Consider the following 18,927-nt stretch of genomic DNA (forward strand, 5'->3'; position numbering starts at 1 on the left):
AAGCTACCAAGATCAATAAGAAGTTGATTTGGGTCCAAAACATACTGCAGAAATAAGCCAGTTTGAGACTGCTTTAACTGCCCTGGCTCAATGCTAGAGAATTGTAGTTTTGTGAGACATTTGTCTTTCTCTGTTAGACAGCTCTGGTGCCATAATAAACTAGAAATTCCAGTACTGAGGCAAGGCAGTTAAAGAGATCTTAAATGGGATTATTACAGCAGGATGTTTTGGACATTGGGTGGTCCTAACTAGCCAAGTATCTAATTGAGGGTGGTAATGCTTTTATTTTTTTAAGTTCCAGGCAGATTCCAGAATCATGTGATCAAAGGGCCTGAACAAACAGGCCAAAATAAACCTGCTTTGGGTTATCTTGGAGGTATGCTGTTTAAATGATGTATGTGCCCTAAGAGGCTGGAAGACATGCCAAAGCCACACTCCAGTCCTAAGGACTGGAGCATGGCTTTAATGCAGCTTCTGGTCACTTAAGATGGGTGTGTAATTTAAACAGCATACCTCCAAAGTGACCCAAAGCAGCTTTATTTTGGCCTGTCTGTTCGAGCCCAAAGTCTACTAAAAATAGCTTCTTAGCATACATATTATTGTTCTTCTTGTTGTTGTGTGAGCATTCAAGTCATTTTCAACTTGCAGTTACTCTAAGCCCCTTTCACTCAGTTTTGTGGGCAAGATTTGTTCAGAGGTTTTTGGTTTTTTTGTCTTCCTCTGAGGTTGAGAGAATGTGACTTCCCAAGGTCAATTGGTGGGTTTCCATGGCTGAGCAGGAGATCTGAACCCTGGTCTCCCAAAGTCTTAGTCGAACACTCAAACCACTACAACACACTGGCTCTCATGAACATAAATGTAGCCACTTCAAAAGTTGATCATAGCACACACACACCCAGACAAAAAAAGTATAGGTAATGGAGAAAGAACCAAATTGTCATCACATTGTACTGTAAAAACATTCCCAAAAAGCCATAAGATCAAATATCTGTTTAGTCTAGCATCTTGTTTCCAACCAGGTCAAAATATCTGATTGAACCAAGCCATTCTGTTTTAAAGTATTATTGGATGCACCGATTAAAGGTAATCTCTTTTCCTTCTTCTTCAAAAACCTACCAATAACTGGTTTGCTCCAGCTATCCATGGTCCCAGCAAGGGCGGGACCATGCCCCACAGTGATGTAATGAAGCCGCTCAGACCACGGCCAGCAATGATGAATTTTAAAATTTGTAATTAGTAAACACGTTTTACAAGTGTATACTTGTTAAAATCTTGAAACAGGCTAGGAGGAGTGTTGCTAGGATTGTTGGCTAGAAGGGAAAGGAAAGAATAAAGGAATCCCATACCAAATTGTTCTTCTCCATCAACTGGTTGTGAAGTTCAGTCTGCTTGTCTAGTTCATGTTCCAGTTTCTTACATCTTAGCTTCCAATGTCTAATAGATTCCTGAGCTTTCAGTTTTAACTCCTCCTTCTTCTTTTCATTTGCTAGCCTGAGCACTTCAGATTGTCTGAATTCAGCTAGGTACCTCTCTGCTTCCTTAGTTGACTCTTCCAAATGCTGAGACAGTTCTGTAACCTGAACTTCTGCTGCTCTTCGTTCGTTCTCACAGACCTTGTAGTTACTCTGTATCTCTTTCAGCTGACTCAGCATCTTTTGCTGTTGGCTCTCCCGTTTTTCCAAGTCTGAGGTTAAAACCTAGAAGACATCACAACAGATCAAAAGACTGTCCGGGGGATTACAAAAATAACATATCTTTAAGGCCATATCAGAATCAGAAGCTTTCAAACATATAGAGCAACCACAGCAATTTTTCAACAACCCACAACTTTGCCAATTCAAGACACCTTTCCTTTCTACTTCCAATGAAATAATTAACTGAAACAGATGAACATTCACGTGTTCGGAATTATTTGAACAGACTTTAATGCCATCTTTGAAAGACAGACATCTGCTTGGTTCTGTAGATCCTGAGTACACAAAGACGAAAGAAGTAGTAAGCATTGATGCTTGACACAACAATTATGTCCTGCAAAAGGATGCTCTTGTTTTAGAGCAGCAGTAGGCCCTCTCCTTACGCGGGAAATCTGCTCCCCACGTAAGGGAAAATCCACGTATGCTCGCGCCCCACAGGAAACAATGGGGTGCATGCACGTGGCAGTGGTGTGGTGAAGGCACACCATAGTTTAGACTGTCACATGGCTGGTACCTGGCAGATATCAGATGGTTCTGAAGTGTAATTAGATGAATTAATGGAACTATCAATACTAGTCAAGATACCTATGTATCATCCTTTGGATCAGAGCACTGGTGCCAGGCAATTTCAAACCAGGATGACTCTGAAGAAAAATTAGACAAATCAATGGAACTATCAATTAGTCCTAGACAAGATGACAATATATTATCCTTTGGATCAGAGGCACAGTGCTTTTATATATCACTATATGCAAGACAGAATGTACATCTATATTCAGGTTCTTTTTGCAAGGTTCTGTTGGGCAACTAGTTGGTCACTATGTGAAAATAATGCTGTAATATATAGGCCTTTGGTCTGGTCCAGTATGGCTCTTCTGTTCCTCTTAATAGAGTGTGCTTTTAACGTAAATATTGTTTTTGTAGCAAAAGAAATCCAAGTACTTTAAAAAAAACAAGAGGGTTTTTTTCCAATTCAGTCCTGGCTAATAAAGTTCAATGTTATACACAAATGAAAACAAAACTTTTGATGCTACTGTTATTATAATTTAAGGCCTAAAACTGAATTTTTTAATTTGAACATTTTTCTAAAGTGTAAAAGACATGCTTTCCTGCTTTAGTACACGTGTACTTAAGACATAAAGCACACTATAAAATCTTTCTTCTCCAAAATACCCAATAAGTGACTGTTATACACTCAGTTGAGTTCAATTACAAAGGAAGATTTGTATTAATTAAACATAACCTTTAAGGGCTATGGATTTATATTCTGACCCTGACAGATGCGAAGAGACACAGACAAAAGCAATCAGAAATTATTAGATTCAGCCTTCTACAAACTGTGTAAAAATGTCTCACCTTAAGACTCCTATGCTAGATTATCTCCTTTGAACAGCTATAATAGCTTCCCATCTGGTGATAATATTAAAAGACACCAGTCCTAAATTATTGCATCATCAGCCTTTCTGGGTCATTAAAAATAATTATTTTCTAAAAAGCCTATGAGAAAAGATCTTGTACATGCTACTAATGTTTCCATGTAGTAGTTAATGAAACAAGATTCAAGGTGTAAGCAAAGTACAGAATATTGTTAGATTAATTGAAGACATTTATCTTGTTGTGTAAAATAAAACTTGGAACTCTATTTTATTAGTAGTTAATATTTTGAACAACAAAAATCATATTCTTCACTGAAATTAGTTGCCTTAAAGCAGAAGGGTATATAATTAATTTATACATATCAACTGTTGTCTGATTGGAATCAGAATGACCTTTGTCTATGTCAATAAAACATTTACATAAAATGCATGTTCAAGTATTTTACTACTTTGGAAGCAAAACAGAATTTTCTAGAAAAGAGAAAGAAGTTCTAATTCATGGAGTCATAGCATCTTAGAGCTGCAAGGGACCTTAAAGGCCATAAAATCCAACTTCCTGCCATGCAGGAACATATAACTGAAGCATTCTAGAAAGACGTTCACCCTTATTTTGTTTTAAATTAAATGCTATATGAATTGTGGCACAGACCATGAACTACTAATATCAGAAATTAGAATAAAGCTGATGGAAACAGAAACTCAACCATCATGCCTAAACAGAATCTGAAGAACATCCCTATAGAATTTAAAGATAATGTAAAAAATAGTTTTGCACTATTAAGCATAAATGATCCCAAGCCAGAACTCCGGACTGAAGCCTGGGACATTGTCAGAGAGGAATGCAATAGCCAAAAAGAAAGAGAAGCCACAATGGATAATCAATGAAACTCTTCAAGCAGTTATGGACAGACGAAAAATAAAAGTAAAAAAGGACAGATGTAGAGTCAGAACTCTGAATATAACTGTTTGACAATTTCTGCACATAGAAGAACTATATAAAAGAGGTGAAAGAATGAAAGATTAATTGAAGGAACAACAATATGAACACAAAGCTCCAGTTTTAGAAAGTGAAGTGGAAGCTGCACTCAGAGACTTTGGGAGAAATAAATCACCAGAAACAGATAACAAACCAATAGAGCTGCTTCAAGATACAGAGACAGAATCACCTCTAGTTCTAACCAAAATTTGTTAACAAAGACAAATAAATGGGTCCTAGAGTAAATCAAACCTGAACTCTCTATAGAAGATGATGGCTAAACTGAAACTGTCGTACTCTGGATATTTCATGAGAAAAGGCAATAAAGCTTGCTAAGGTAGAAGCAGTAGGAAAAGAGAAAGATCACATTCCAAGTGGATTGATTAAATCAAGGAAGCCATGGCCTGGAGTCTTCAAGACCTGAGCAGGGCTGTTCATAAAAGGATGACTTAGAGGTCTCTCATTCATAAGGTCGCTATAAGTCGAAGTTGACTTGACAGCAATTAACAACAACTAATATGGACCTTTGGCACATCAGCTGATTCTCTGCCTCACTTCTATTCAGTACTATAAAGAATCCCAGAGGTTTCCTGTAATATCAAGACACATTTGTTACTGATGGCACATTGCCATAGTCAACCACCAAATATGCTTTAATTCCATTGATCTCAAAGAACTGGTATGGATCTAACTGCCACTTAAACAAGGCGAAATGTGTGTTCTTGAAGACAGGAACTGGAAAGCAGATGCAACTCTTGTTTCTTTTAAACTGATGGAAAGCAAACATTACATATCAACAAAACCAATGTATATATGTAAAGGATGTTGCACTATTCTGGCAATGAATAAAGACTTTAGAGATTATATGTTTGCTTAAGAGAATTAACACACTCACACATACACACACACACACACACACACTGTATGGGAATGAAACCTGACTGGGCATACATCCTTTGGACTGTGCGTAAAGCACCTAAAAATAAGAGTGCGGAACACAGCCTAAGTAACTAATGCCAAAAAAGCATAGTTCTCCCTCTCTGACTTTTTAGAATTAAAGAAAAGTCTGGAGAAATAAAGAAATTATGCCTGTAACAGATGTGGGAAATGTACAAGTACTGGGTTATTTTTTTCCACAATTTTCTGAGCTGGTAACTGCTACAAAATAAAAATCCCTACCATATTTTCCGGCGTATAAGACTTTTTAACCCAGGAAAATCTTCTCAAATGTCGGGGGTCATCTTATACGCCGGGTGTCATCTTGTAGGGCAGGTGCTGAAACTTCCAAGCCAGACTGGAGAATCTGCGGTCGCCGCATATGGTGGGGGGAGCTCAAAAACAGCCACGGTCGCATCCCCATCATATGCAGCAACCGTATGAAAGCAGCAAGGCGCTTTCCCACCATATGCAGCAACCGTATGAAAGCAGCAAGGGTTGCATCCCCACCATAGGCAGCAACCGTATGAAAGCAGCAAGGGCGCTGTACAAGTACGGTAGAAGAAAATCCACTCACTTGGATTGTCTCCCTCTCCCATGGAACTCAGTTTAAAGCCCTCCTGATCAAATTCTTGAGACTGCTGGCAAAAACGTTTCTTCCAACTGGCATGAGATGCAACCCATCCGTTGCCAGAAGTCCCCCCTCATGGAACCACAGCCCATGATCAAAGAATCCAAATCATTCTCGGCGGCACCATCGGCGGAACCAGTTGTTTACATCTGCTATTTTCCTCTCCCTTCCTGGACCATGCCCTTCAACTGGCAGAAGAGACAAGATGGCAACTTGTGCATCCATTTCTTTCAGCTTCCTACCAAGAGCCTCATAATCCCTTTTGATGTTTGGAAGGCTGTGTCTTGCAGTATCATTGGTTCCCACATGGACCAAAAGGAAGGGGTATTGGTCAGTAGGCTTGACCAGTCTTGTCAGCCTCTCTGTCACATCACGGATCTTTGCCTCAGGGAGACAACACACCTCTTGAGACATCTTGTTAGGCCTACAAATCACTGCTTCTGTACCCCTCAGCAAGGAGTCCCCCACTATGACCACACGTCTCCTCCAAGGCTTAGCAGCAACTGTTCCCTTTGGTGGAACTCTCAGGCTCCCCTGCTCTGTCCCTGAAATCTGTCCATACTGCTCTTCCTCATCCTCCTTGATAAGGGAAAGAGCTTCAAATCGATTCTCTAGTTGCAAACTCCCAGAACAATCCCTTGTTGGCCTAGTTCTCTGTGTGACATTCCTCCAGCTGTCTGCTTCCTGTGTATGTAAAGTGACTTCCTCCTCCGCAGCAATTTCCTCTGTGTCATTCCCATCCAAGACCATTGGTTCCGTTCTGTCCATGAAATCCTCTTGCTCCCTAATATGCTGAAATGTAGCTACTCTAGATTCCAGCTGCTGGACTTTCTCCTCCAAGAGTGCTACCAACTTGTATTTGGTGCATGTGAAGTTCTCCACATCTGTAGGCAAGAAGGCAAACATCCCAGAAGTGTTGCAGGTGACTGCAGCAGTTCTGTCAGTGTCCATACTGTTAAGTCTTTACTGGAACAGGACTGTGGGCTTCCTCCTAAAAAAATCCTCTGGTAATCACCAACATTAAAGCCCCTGATGACCTGGCCTTTTCACCAATGTCTGGCAGTGAGCTCAACCAACTCAGCCTCTACTGTAGTTTTGCACTTAAAATGGCCGCCCAGCTACTTCTTCTTCTCTCTGTGTCAGGAACTGATTAGTCTCTTAAGGTTCTCCAAGATCTCTGTACATAAGCATTCTGTGCCATCGTGATGGCCACATAACCACAAAGTCATCTTTGACAACGCTGGCTCCCTCAGCTTATTAATGGGAATGAGCATCACCCTCTATAGTCAGACACAACTTCACAACCTTGTCAAGGGAGAAACCTTTACCTTTAGGTGATAACTAGCACTCTGAATTGTGCCAGGAGATGGATGGGCAGCCCTTGAAGTTGTATCAGGGGAGTTGTACAGTCCCTGTAACTAGTCTCAGTTAGCAGTCTGGCTGCATCCATTGAAATAGTGTCAGGTAGGTTGTTTTGATGATTTACTATGAAAGATCCCATTTATGTGTGTGGTAGTATTGGTTTGGCACTACACAATTCTATTTTTCAGCTGTCAAACCTATTAGTTCTGGAATGGGATATGAATTTTCTTGATCTTAAAATACTTTTAGCAATTTTTAGGCTTTTAGACTTGGAATACAAAAAGCAGTAATTAGTGGATAGTATTATTTTGGGAGTGACTGCAGACACCAGATATATTCCCACAACACTGCAGAATATTCCAGTGATGTGGTTTGTATATTATAGGATAAGTGTGGCCAGAAATACAAAATCTGGCTGATTTCATCTTTTAAAAAAAAATCCCAGAGGATTATCCCTCCCCTGAACTATCTTAAATTTTACAACTGAAATTATTAGATTCTAAATGTGAAGGTAGTATTTTTCCAAGTGCTAGCATTTTATTGGTAAGACATCTCTGAATACCATGATGTATTTAAAATCATTTAAAATGAATCAAAGGTACTGATCTTGGCCGAAAACATAAGCATGTTAGCTATAAAGCAATTGAAATCAATTTTCAATATAATAAGACCTTCAGATTGAATAAAGCCAGGCACAGGATAAATTTGAGCACAGCGGAAAATATTCTATTTCTTTCCACTGAACTGTAGAGACCAATGCATTGAATGGTAAAAACATCAGTTGTGGTAGGATTAGGATTGGTCGAGATGAAGCACCTTTCTGGGATAGATTCTTCAGGAAGACCTAAGCAGACTGATGAAGCAGGATGTACAGGAGAATCAAGGATGAAGCCAAAGTGTCTATCCAAAAATGCTGGGACATGGGAGAGGCAGGCAGACTGTTTGTTAAACTCAGAGTGATAGACACGTGAGCAGGGAGACCAAAGTTAACCGAGATGATTTATAAGCAGCGAATACAGGGAACTACTCAGACAAGGTCAGTATTTACTGTGTTGTGCCAAAGACACTGACTTTAATACTCTAAAGGCACCAGATCTGGTCTGATCTTTGAAGCTAAGTAGGGTCAGTCCTGGTTAGTACTTGGATGTCAGATCACCAACAAGTACTAGATGCTGTAAGGTATATTTCAGAGGAAGGAACAACAAAATGACCTCTAGGTATTCCTTGCCTAAGAAAACCTGGTGAAATTAATGGGGTTGCCATAACTTGACAGGTCACTGGAAGGCACATACACACAGTTAAAGAGGATCCAATCTGCTACCTGGGCCTCTGGGAAGACACTCTTCTGCTTTCAGTTGCTCGCTGTATGGGGCACCAGCGCATAAACCAGAAAGCATCTAGTTCAAGTTCCAGCTGATTCTGACTTCTACTGTATGTTTTCTGTTAGACAAAAATGCTTGATTAGTTTTTGAGTACCGTATTTTACGGCGTATAAGATGACCCCCAACTAATCTCTTTCTTTGATAAAATTACCAGCTTGGTAGATGAAGGGAATGCTGTGGATATAGTATATCTTAATTTCAGTAAGGCCTTTGACAAGGTTTCCCATGACATTCTTGCAAACAAGCTTGTAAAATGTGGGCTAGACAAAGTAACTGTTACATGGATTTGTAACTGGTTCACCAGCCGAACCCAAAGGGTGCTCAACAATGGCTCCTTTTCATCCTGGAGAGAAGTGACCAGTGGGGTCCCACAGGGCTCTGTCCTGGGCCCAGTGTTATTCAACATCTTTATCAATGACCTGGATGACAGAATTGGGAGCATATCAAATTTGCAGATGACACCAAATTAGGAGGAATAGCTAATACTCCAGAGGACAGGATCAAGATTCAAAATGACCTGAATAGACTAGAAAGCTGGGCCAAAGCTAACAAAATGAAATTCAACACGGAGAAATGTAAGATATTGCACTTAGGGCGGAAAAATGAAATGCACAGAGATATAGGATGGGGGACACCTGGCTGAATGAGACTACATGTGAAAGGGATCTAGGAGTCCAAGTAGACCACAAGTTGAACATGAGTCAACAGTGCAACGCAGCAGCTAAAAAGGCCAATGCAATTTTAGGCTGCATCAATAAAAGTATAGTGTCTAGATCAAGGGAAGTAATAGTGCCACTGTATTCTGCTTTGGTCAGACCCTACCTGGAATACTGTGTCCAGTTCTGGGCACCACAATTCAAAAAGGATGTTGAGAAACTGGAGCGATTCCAAAGGAGGGTGACTAAAATGGTGAAAAGTCTGGAAACCATGCTCTATGAGGAACGACTTAGGAAGTTGGGCATGTTTAGGCTCCAGTCCTTCCGAAACCAGTTGTTTGTTTAACATGGATACAGGGAACGCTGGGGTCACAGAGGCAAGAGAAAATGTATTGTCTTGTCCTTCATAAGCAAATTGAACAGGACTCCTGTGAGTGTTTGCAGCGGCTCCGAGGCAGTTCCGGAGGATCAGACTGGGGACACCTAGGGGGAAGGCGGACGAGGGGCGTGTCGGTGGCAGCGACACGCTCAAAACCAGCTGCCTGGACTCCTCCTCCACCACGCCTCCCTTCCCTGCCGGACTTTGGGCCACGCTACTGCTGCCGGGCGTCTCTCTCTGGGGTGTCGCATCTGCGCACCGCCCCAGGGAGGGCGCCCACGGACTGTTTCCCAGGACTCCGCAGCACTGCAACTGCGCAGTTGCGCACCTTTGGCAGTGCCGGGATTAGGAGAGGCTGTGTGGATGTCAGCCTTAGAGCAGAGGATGCCTGAAGTGGCTGACCTCTGCTCTTTCAATTGTTGGAGAAGGAGGGGAGGAGGTTATGGATGCGAGGTATGCTTGGGCTGGGGAGGTGGGGGATAACATCGGTATAAGTGGAGCTCCCATTGAGGTAGTGTGGGGCAGGGGGAGATATGGCGGTGGGAGAAGGGACTTGCGTTACAGGGGAAGGCGAGATCGATGCATCATATCTATCTCTCCTTCCTGTCCCCCTCCCAACCCTAGGGACCTGAGGGTCACTCCAACCGTGCCACAAACCCTGTCACTGCTCCTGTGCAATGCCAGGTCGATTAACAACAAGTCCCACATCCTCCATGATCTGTTGGAGGATACCAACTGCGACCTGGCTTGCATTACCGAGACCTGGCTAGGGCCTGAGGGGGATGCTGTGTGGGCACAGGCCCTTCCTGCTGGGTTCTCAGTGAAGGACCAGCCCAGGTTAGGTGGGCGGGGGGGGGGGGGTGGCCTTGATACACAGGAACACCTTGTCTTTCACCAGGAACCACATCCGACAAACTTCCTATATCGAGTGTATTTACCTGACCCTCAAGGCTAGGGACAGTCTAGGGATTCTGTTAGTGTATCGGCCACCCCGTGCACTGGCGGACTCCCTTAACGAGCTGACACAGCTGGTCGCGGAGCTGATGTTGGAGACGCCCAGGCTACTTGTCCTGGGCGACTTCAACATCTCCCTCACGGCCAACTATGTTCCATCCGGTGCGGCTTGGGAATTCATGGATACCATGGCGGCCATGGGCCTGTCCCAGCTGATATCGGGTCCAACGCATTTTGCGGGTAATACACTGGATTTGGTCTTTTGTTCGGATGCGGAAAATCCGTGGGCGGAAATAACTAGTATTTCCCCCCTGTCATGGACGGATCATTTCCTTGTGGGGGCAAAAATCAAGGTCTCTACCCAGATCCCTCCCGGGGGTGGTGGACCTATTAGAATGGTCCACCCTCGAAGGTTGATGGAACCCAAAAGGTTCCAGGAAGCCCTAGAGGGGCACATGGGTGGAAGTGACGGCGACTCTGTTGATGCCCTGACCGGTACTTGGAATACCGGTCTTTCTAGGGCTATACACAGTATCGCTCCCAAGCGCCCTCTCAGACCGGCTTCCAAACGTAAGCCTTGGTATACGGAAGATCTCCGGGCAAGGAAGCGGGTTCTGCGACAGCTAGAGCACCGCTGGCGGAAACACCAGCGCTTATCCGACAAGACTCTCCTAGACCGCCTTTTGAAGGACTATGGAGAGGCGATATGAGCAGCTAAGAACTCGTTCTATGGTGCTCGTGTCGCGTCCGCGGAGTCGCGTCCAGCAGAGTTGTTCAGGGTGGTCAGGGAACTAACTCAGCTCCCTCCCGCCCCGAACCAGGTCCTTGAACCTTCTAAGGCCTGCTGTGACCAATTTAACAACTTCTTCGCGGATAAAACCTCTCGGATAAGCGAAGGTCTTAACGCCGGCATTAGAGCAGAACCCAGAGTAGAGGCGTCCAGAGCCTCCGTGGACTCCATTAAACTGGATCAGTTTGAGTTGGTAAGTACTGATGATGTGGACAAGATCCTCGGAAGTGTTCGGAAGACAACCTGCTCTCTCGATCCCTGTCCCTCATGGCTAGCGGCACAGGGGGGACCGGCAGTAACTTTATTGTTACGCCGGATTATTAATACATCTTTGAGGGAAGGGCAATTTCCAACTGATTTAAAATTGGCCATTGTAAAACCTCTACTAAAAAAGCCCTCCCTCGACCCCCTGGTACATAATTACTGGCCAGTTTCGCTGCTGCCATTTTTGGGGAAGGTGATCGAGAGGGCGGTTGCAATCCAGCTTCAGTCGGTCTTGGATGAAACGGATTATCTGGACCCATTTCAAACTGGCTTTCGGTCGGGTTACGGGGTTGAGACGGCCATGGTCGCCTTGGTCGATGATCTCCGTCTGGGCATTGACAGGGGAAGCGTGTCCCTGTTGGTGCTCTTGGACATCTCAGCGGCTTTCACTACCATAGACCATGGTATCCTTCTGGAGCGCCTGGCAGAGGTGGGAATCGGGGGCACTGCGCTCCAGTGGTTCCGATCCTACCTCTCTGGGAGGTTCCAGATGGTGCAGCTGGGAGACGTGTGCTCCGATAGGAGGGCCCTCACAACTGGGGTCCCCCAAGGAGCCATTCTGTCTCCCATGCTATTTAACATTTACATGAAACCGCTGGGAGAGATCATCCGGAGACATGGGGCGCGGGGTTATCAGTACGCTGATGACACCCAAATAGTTTTCTCTATGTCTCCGACTGATGCAGTGACTGAGGATGGCGTCTCTCCTCTCGTGGCCTGTCTGGAGTCAGTAATGGGCTGGATGAGGGAAAACCGACTCAGACTGAATCCAGAGAAAGGTTCCCCTGGTCCAGGAATGGCGGTGGTTCCACCTGTCCTGAACGGGATCACGCTTCCTGTGAAGGACTCCATGCGCAGTCTGGGGGTGCTTCTTGACTTGTCACTTCACCTTACATCTCAGGTGAATGCGGCGGTCAAGAGCACCTGTTATCAGCTTCGGCTTATTCGCCAGCTGTGCCCATACCTGGCCCAGAGGGATCTTGAAACAGTGGTACACGCTCTGGTAACCTCTAGATTGGATTTCTGCAATGCGCTCTACATGGGGCAACCCTTATACCATACCCGGAAGCTACAGTTGGTCCAGAATATGGCAGCCAGGCTGGTCACTGGTACTTCCAGGGCCAGCCATATTACACCTGTGCTTAAAAACTTGCACTGGCTGCCTATTCGCTTCCGGGCACAGTACAAGGTGTTGGTGATTACCTATAAAGCCCTACATGGCTTGGGCCCAGGATACCTGAAGGACCGCCTCTCCCCATACATTCCGCCCCGCACCCTCAGAACTTCTGGGCAGCAATTACTTAGGGTTCCAGGGGCCAGATTCACCTCCACATCGAGGAGGACGTATTCCATCGCTGCCCCGGCCCTTTGGAACACGCTGCCCGCAGAGCTCCGCTCGGCTACCTCCCTGGTTCAGTTTAGAAGGGATTTGAAAACCTTCTTATTTCGAGCTGCATTCCCCGATTGAAGATCCTGATGGCCTCCCCCCTCTTTTTGCCGGCAAGATGGCTGGCTGACTAGGTTTTTAATTTGTTTTTAATATATGTATTCTCTGTTGTATGTATGTGTTTTTAATATGTTGTACACCGCCCTGATCAATGGAAGGGCGGTATAGAAATAAAATTTTTATTTATTATTATTATGATATAATAGCCGTGTTTAAGTATTTGGAGGGGTGTCATACTGAGGATGGAGCGACCCTATTTTTTGCTGCTCCAAAGAATATGACCCAGAACAACCAATGCAAGCTACAGGAAAAGAGATTCGACCTCAACATTAGGAGGAATTTCCAGTACAAGCTTTTTGACATGGAACACACTCCCTCAGCAAGTGGTGGAGTCTCCTTCTTTGAAGGTTTTTAAACAGAGTCTAGATGGCCCTTGTGGTCTTTGCCAACTCTATGATTCTATGATCCTATGCCTTCGTTTATTGAAATACCCTCTGTGTGGTGTTGCCTTTGAAGAATGTTTGCAAATGTCACTTGCTAAAAGTAGCTGCAGCCAGTGTTAAGGGGCTGGTTATAGAAACCATATCACTTCCCTGTTGCAACAGCTCCACTGGCTACAGTTGATTATCACCTATAAAACCTATATGGCTTAGGTGGAAACTACCTAACACACCTTATCTCCTCATGAGCCTATGTGGGCCCTTCAGAAGAAGCACTTCTCTCAGTTCTACCAGGTGCAACTACTGGGAATGCAAGATACAGTGGGCCACAGAACTCCACTGGCCCTCTCTTCCCAGTCCTTTCTTCATCAGGTAAATGTTTTTGTAACAAGTGGCTGTTGCAAAGGAAAGCTTTTAAAGGAAGAGCTTTAAGTAGTGGATTTTTTAAGAGGAGGTTCCACTATTTTTATTATTTTAACTTTATGGTTCTCTTGAACTGCTTTTTATGATTTTTAACTATATGTTTTAGATTGTTTTTAAATTTCCTTGGTAGTTTAATTACATTTGTAGGGTAATTTATTTATTTATTTAGGTATTTATATCCCGCCCTTCAGCCCTAATGGCTCTCAGGGCAGTTTACAATTATTATTTTTAATCAGACAGAAGACACAAAACAAAAGGAGAAGGGAATGGTGGAGGGAAAGGGTAATCTTTTATATGTTTTAACTGGGTTTTTTTTAATTTGTAAGTCACCTTCAGTCCCAGGTTTAGGGAAAAGACTGGGCTTAAAATTATTGTTAATTGTATTATTATTAATTAACATCAAATTTATTATCAATATCGTTACTAACAAGAACAGAAAATAACAGAAAGGCACTGAAATTTTCATGAATTGTATGTATAAGCACACTATGTACCATGATAGGAAAGACTGCAGAAAAGGGGAATGGGAGAAGGCATAATAGCCATCTGTAAATATTTAAAGGGATGTGATGCAGATCAGTGCTACACAAAGTGGTAGACAATGGAGCAATGCCAGTCCCCAGGTCACCTACTGCCAGTCCCTGGAGAGCTTTTTTTTAGGGGGGGGAGGGGGAAGAACTATAATCAATTGGCACAAACATGGTGCCAGTTCCTGCATGGGGGTGTGGTGGGTAGTTCTGCTGCTCAAGAAACCAGGACATGAATCACTGGATTCAAATCACAAGAATTGCCTGATGGCAAGAGCTTTTGGGGATAGATTATCTCCTTGGGTGGCGGACTCTCCTTTGGATTGCGTTAAACAGAAGTTAGATGGCTATCATTCAAAGTGGTTTAGTTGTGTGTTCCTGAATGTCAGGGGGTTGAACTAGATGGCCATTGCATTCCTTTTCAACTCTGAATCTATGTCTCAGCTGACCAGTGCTATAAAATTCAGCAAAAAACCTAATTTCAAATGAAAATAACAAATGTAAACAGAAAGACATTTTAGAACATCTAATGAAAATTCACAATAAAAACAAACTATGCCTCTTGAGAATGGAAAAGCACCTGCAGTTTTCAACAACCCAAAGCAATTTGCTAATAGCTCCAAAGCAAAAGTAAATACAATGTCCTCCCAGTCTTCAACTTTACAAGTTAAGACTCTTTATCTCAGTTAAAGGTAACGGGGGGGGGGGGGGGGGAATCGGGACAATCCAGAAATTCTAACCATTAACCTTAATGGGGTGCATGCACGCCCCACATGCACATGCCCCATTCAAGCCAATGGGGCTTGAATATGCACGAGATTTGGAACTTGCAGGGAGTGGTGGTCCGGAATGGATCCCCCGTCAGTTCCAAGGGGTGACTGTATTCTCACACTATCTGCTGCTTCTACTCTTACCTTTCTTCTTCTTTACAACCTGGGGTAGCAGTGGTGGATATGGCTCCAGATCTCTAGAAGGTACCGAGCTCTGCAGTATATTTTGATCTCAGCCACCAAGTCATAGTATGGCTACCAAGAATTGTTGGGTCTTCCTTATCCAGAATTCTAAAATACTCCAACATTCAAAATTACCGGTATCTACTGTACATAGGTGGCTGAAATAGTGACAACTTTGCTTTCTCATGGTTCAGTGTAGTCAAACTTTGTTTCATATACAAAATTATTTAAAATATTATGCATAAAATTATCTTCAGGCTATGTGTATATGAAACATTAATGAATTTCATGTTCAGACTTGGGTCCCATCTTCAAGGTATCTCATTATTGGCTATGCAAAAATTACAAAATCTGAAAAAATCTCTAATCCAAAACACTTCTGCTCCCCAGGTTGGATAAGGGAGATTCAACCTGTATTATGTGTTGAATGGTCCTATCTTGGTACTAGTAATCAAGATTTTATTGGTCTGTATTTTTAAATGAACCAACATAATTCACATTTGCCAGGCTAACAGGCAGATCCAAACATAGATATCCATGTGCACATCTCTCAGCTCAAAACCTGCATATAAAATGAGTCTATCAGGGAAAATTGTCAACAGCTATGTGGATATTAGTAAAGATATGTTCATGTGTGGATTAGGCGAAATTATATGCAAAAATACAAACATTTTCCTGCTTCATTCTGTGTGTTCTTTAATTCATGATTTATGGGGGAAATGAAAAGAACTAACTTATGATTGCATACATGAAAAAATGATAGAGACGGAAAGTAGACTTCCCTTTTTAGTGATATAAAACCACTGAATTAATGAATTACACTTTGTTATTTTTTCCTAAAGGTTCCTTAAATTATGTAAAAGTCAACTATGGGCTTATTTTCAGTTCAGCTGACTTAAAGCTGATGAAAAAGGAAGAGATTAAATCAGTGACAACAATTGATGAAGGGATACTTGGAATTCTTATGAATACAAATAGACTATGAAGGTTAATGAGGTTCAAAATCAGTTTAAAAGAACAGAAAGGTTGTATTTTGTATGTACAATACATCCTCCAATTTAAGACCTAGGTAACTTTCTGAAAGCAACCTTAGTGCAAGCTAAATTAACTTTTTTATTGCCAACTGTAAAATGACTCTCTATTCCTCTTCCAGTCAAATGTCACAGAGTTAGGTCAAGAGGAGTTCAGAAAATAAAGCAAAGTAAAGTTAGTATCTCTCCACAAGTATCAATATTTACTTACGTAAAGAAGACTACAGAACATACAAGAAATACAGAACTGCTGACAGCCCCTTTTGCAAAGCAAGGAAACAAAACAAAACAAAATCTCAATGAACCCTTGTATCCAGATCGTATGTCTGTGATATAGGAGGCTTAGAAAGAGTGGGCCAGTTCTAATGATTATCTGAAGCTACCTGGAAACAAGAATCCTCTCTCTCTCTCTCTCTTTTATTTTGTTTTTGGTCCACTGAATGTCATTAACCTTCAGCCCATGACGTGATATTTTAATCCACACAGAACTAGATCAACAATTTAAACATTCTGCACTGCTGTCATCTGAACAGTTTTAAACATTTCCCTCAAATTTCAGTTGCTTTCCACGATAAATTCTTAAAGAAATGGGAACACCACTGTATTAATTTATTTTATTTGTGTGACACCTTTCTTTTGTTTGCCTTTTTGGCTGTCCGTGGGATCCTCAGCACTCTTTTCCAGCACCACATCTCCAATTAATTGATTTTTCTCCTATCTTCTTTCTTAACTGTCCAGCTCTCACACCCATACGTGGTAATAGGGAATACAATGGCTTGTATGATTCTAACATTTGTGCTGAGTTGTATATCTCTGCATTTTAGACTCTTTTCTAGTTCTTTCATAGCCACCCTCCCCAATCTTAATCTTCTTCTGATTTCCTCATTTCTATCAGTGTTTAATCCCAGATATGAGAATTCTTTTACTATTTCTATTTCTTCATTCTGTAGTTTGAACTTATGTAAATTCTCCATGGTTATTATTTTTGTTTTCTTTACATTCAACAGTAATCATGCCTTTGCATTTTCTTCTTTGATCTTCCTGTTTTCTGCTAGTATATCGTGTTGTCAGCATATCTCAGACTGTTGATATTCCTACCTCCTATTTTCACTCTTCCTGCTTCTGTGACCAAGCCTGCTTTTCTTACAATATGTTCTGCATGTAAGTTGAACAGGCAGGGTGATAATATGCAGCCTTGTCTGACTCCTTTGCCAACTGGGAGCCATTCTGACAGTAGCTTCTTGTCCTGAGTACAGATTCCTCATCAGGACTATCAGATGTTTTGGCACTCCCATGTCTTTAAGGCCATTCCATAGCCTTTCATGTTCTATGCAGATAAAGGTTTTGCTATAGTCTATAAAACACATGCTGATTTTCTTTTGAAATGTTTTGGTGTACTCTATTAGCCACCATATGTTTTCAATGTGGTCCCTAGTGCCTCTTCCTTTCCTGAACCCTGCTTGGACCTCTGGGATTTCTCTCTCCATGTATGGTTGTAGTCTATGTTGCAGAATTTTGAGCATAATTTTGCTTGCATGGGAAATCAATGCTATGATCCTATAGTTACTGCAGTCTCTTGTGTCTCCTTTTTTGTGAATAGGGATGTATATGGATTGTTTCCAATCTATTGGCCATCATTTTGTTTTCTATATTTGCTGACACACATTGGTTAACACTAGAGTTGACTCTATCAATGTGGATTGCAGCACTTCGATTGGAATATCATCTGTTCCTGGTGATTTGTTTTTTGCTATTTCTCCTCACTTTTTAGAATTTGGGGTTCATCTTCATTTGGCTCTTCATTCCATGTATATATCATGTTGTTGTCCAACGTCCTTTTATTCCTTTCTGGTCTCGAATTATGTTATTTTTATTGTCATAAAGTGTCTTGGTCCTTGGTTTGAACTTTCCTTTGATTTCACATTTTGTTGTAAAAACATACAAAAACTAAAAGGCACAAGCAAAAAAACACAAAAGCCACCCTGACATGATTATATATTAAATGCCTGCTTAAGTAAAAATGACTTAGCTTGTCAATGAAAGGCAAGCAGGGTGAGGGGCCAGCCTAGCATTCCAGAGAGTGGAAGAAGCCACTGAGAAGACTTTCTTTCATGTCCTCACCAAGACAGCTTGCGATGGTGGTGGGACTGAGAGAAAGCCTTCCACAGAAGATCTTAAGTCTTCTGGCAGGTTCATATGGAGAGATATGAGTCTTCAAATAATCTGAACCTAAGCCGTTTAGGGCTCTATAAGTCATAACCAGTACTTTGAATTGTGCCCGGAAATGAACTGGTACCCAGTGAAGCTGTTTCAAAAAGGGAGTTCTATGCTTCCCATAACTGGCCCCTGTCAGCATTGTGGCCACAGTATTCTGGACCCACTGAAGTTTCTGAACAATTTCCAAAGGCAGCCCCACATAGAGTACATTACAATAGTCCAAATGGAATATAATCAAGGCATGTGTCACTACAGCCAGATCTGATGTCTCAAGAAATGGGCACAGCTGGCACACTAGTTTTAAATGTGCAAATGCACTCCTGGCCACTGCTGAGACCTGGACATCCAGGCTCAAAGCTGAGTCCAGGAGAATACCAAAACTGTGAGCCTGAGATTTCAAGGGGAGTGTAAACTCATCCAATACAGGCAAAATCCCATTCACTGATCTGCCTTACAACTGACCAGAAGCACCTCTGACTTGCCTGGATT

General features: G+C 42.4%; 1 protein-coding gene across 5 annotated transcripts in view; it reads right to left on the reverse strand.

Annotated features, from left to right (window-relative positions):
• Positions 1 to 18,927, reverse strand: part of CEP128 (centrosomal protein 128) — a 282,591-nt gene that overhangs the window by 184,275 nt on the left and 79,389 nt on the right. For all 5 annotated transcript variants that reach the window (XM_089522329.1, XM_089522332.1, XM_089522331.1 and 2 more), the window contains one exon: positions 1,347 to 1,697. In XM_089522329.1, the coding sequence (XP_089378455.1) occupies positions 1,347 to 1,697 (351 nt within the window). The remainder of the gene's footprint in view (positions 1 to 1,346; positions 1,698 to 18,927) is intronic.

Source organism: Sceloporus occidentalis, unplaced genomic scaffold (genome assembly GCF_023333645.1).
Source record: "Sceloporus occidentalis isolate IW3139 unplaced genomic scaffold, rSceOcc1.0.p SCAF_4, whole genome shotgun sequence".
NCBI lineage: Eukaryota > Metazoa > Chordata > Lepidosauria > Squamata > Phrynosomatidae > Sceloporus > Sceloporus occidentalis.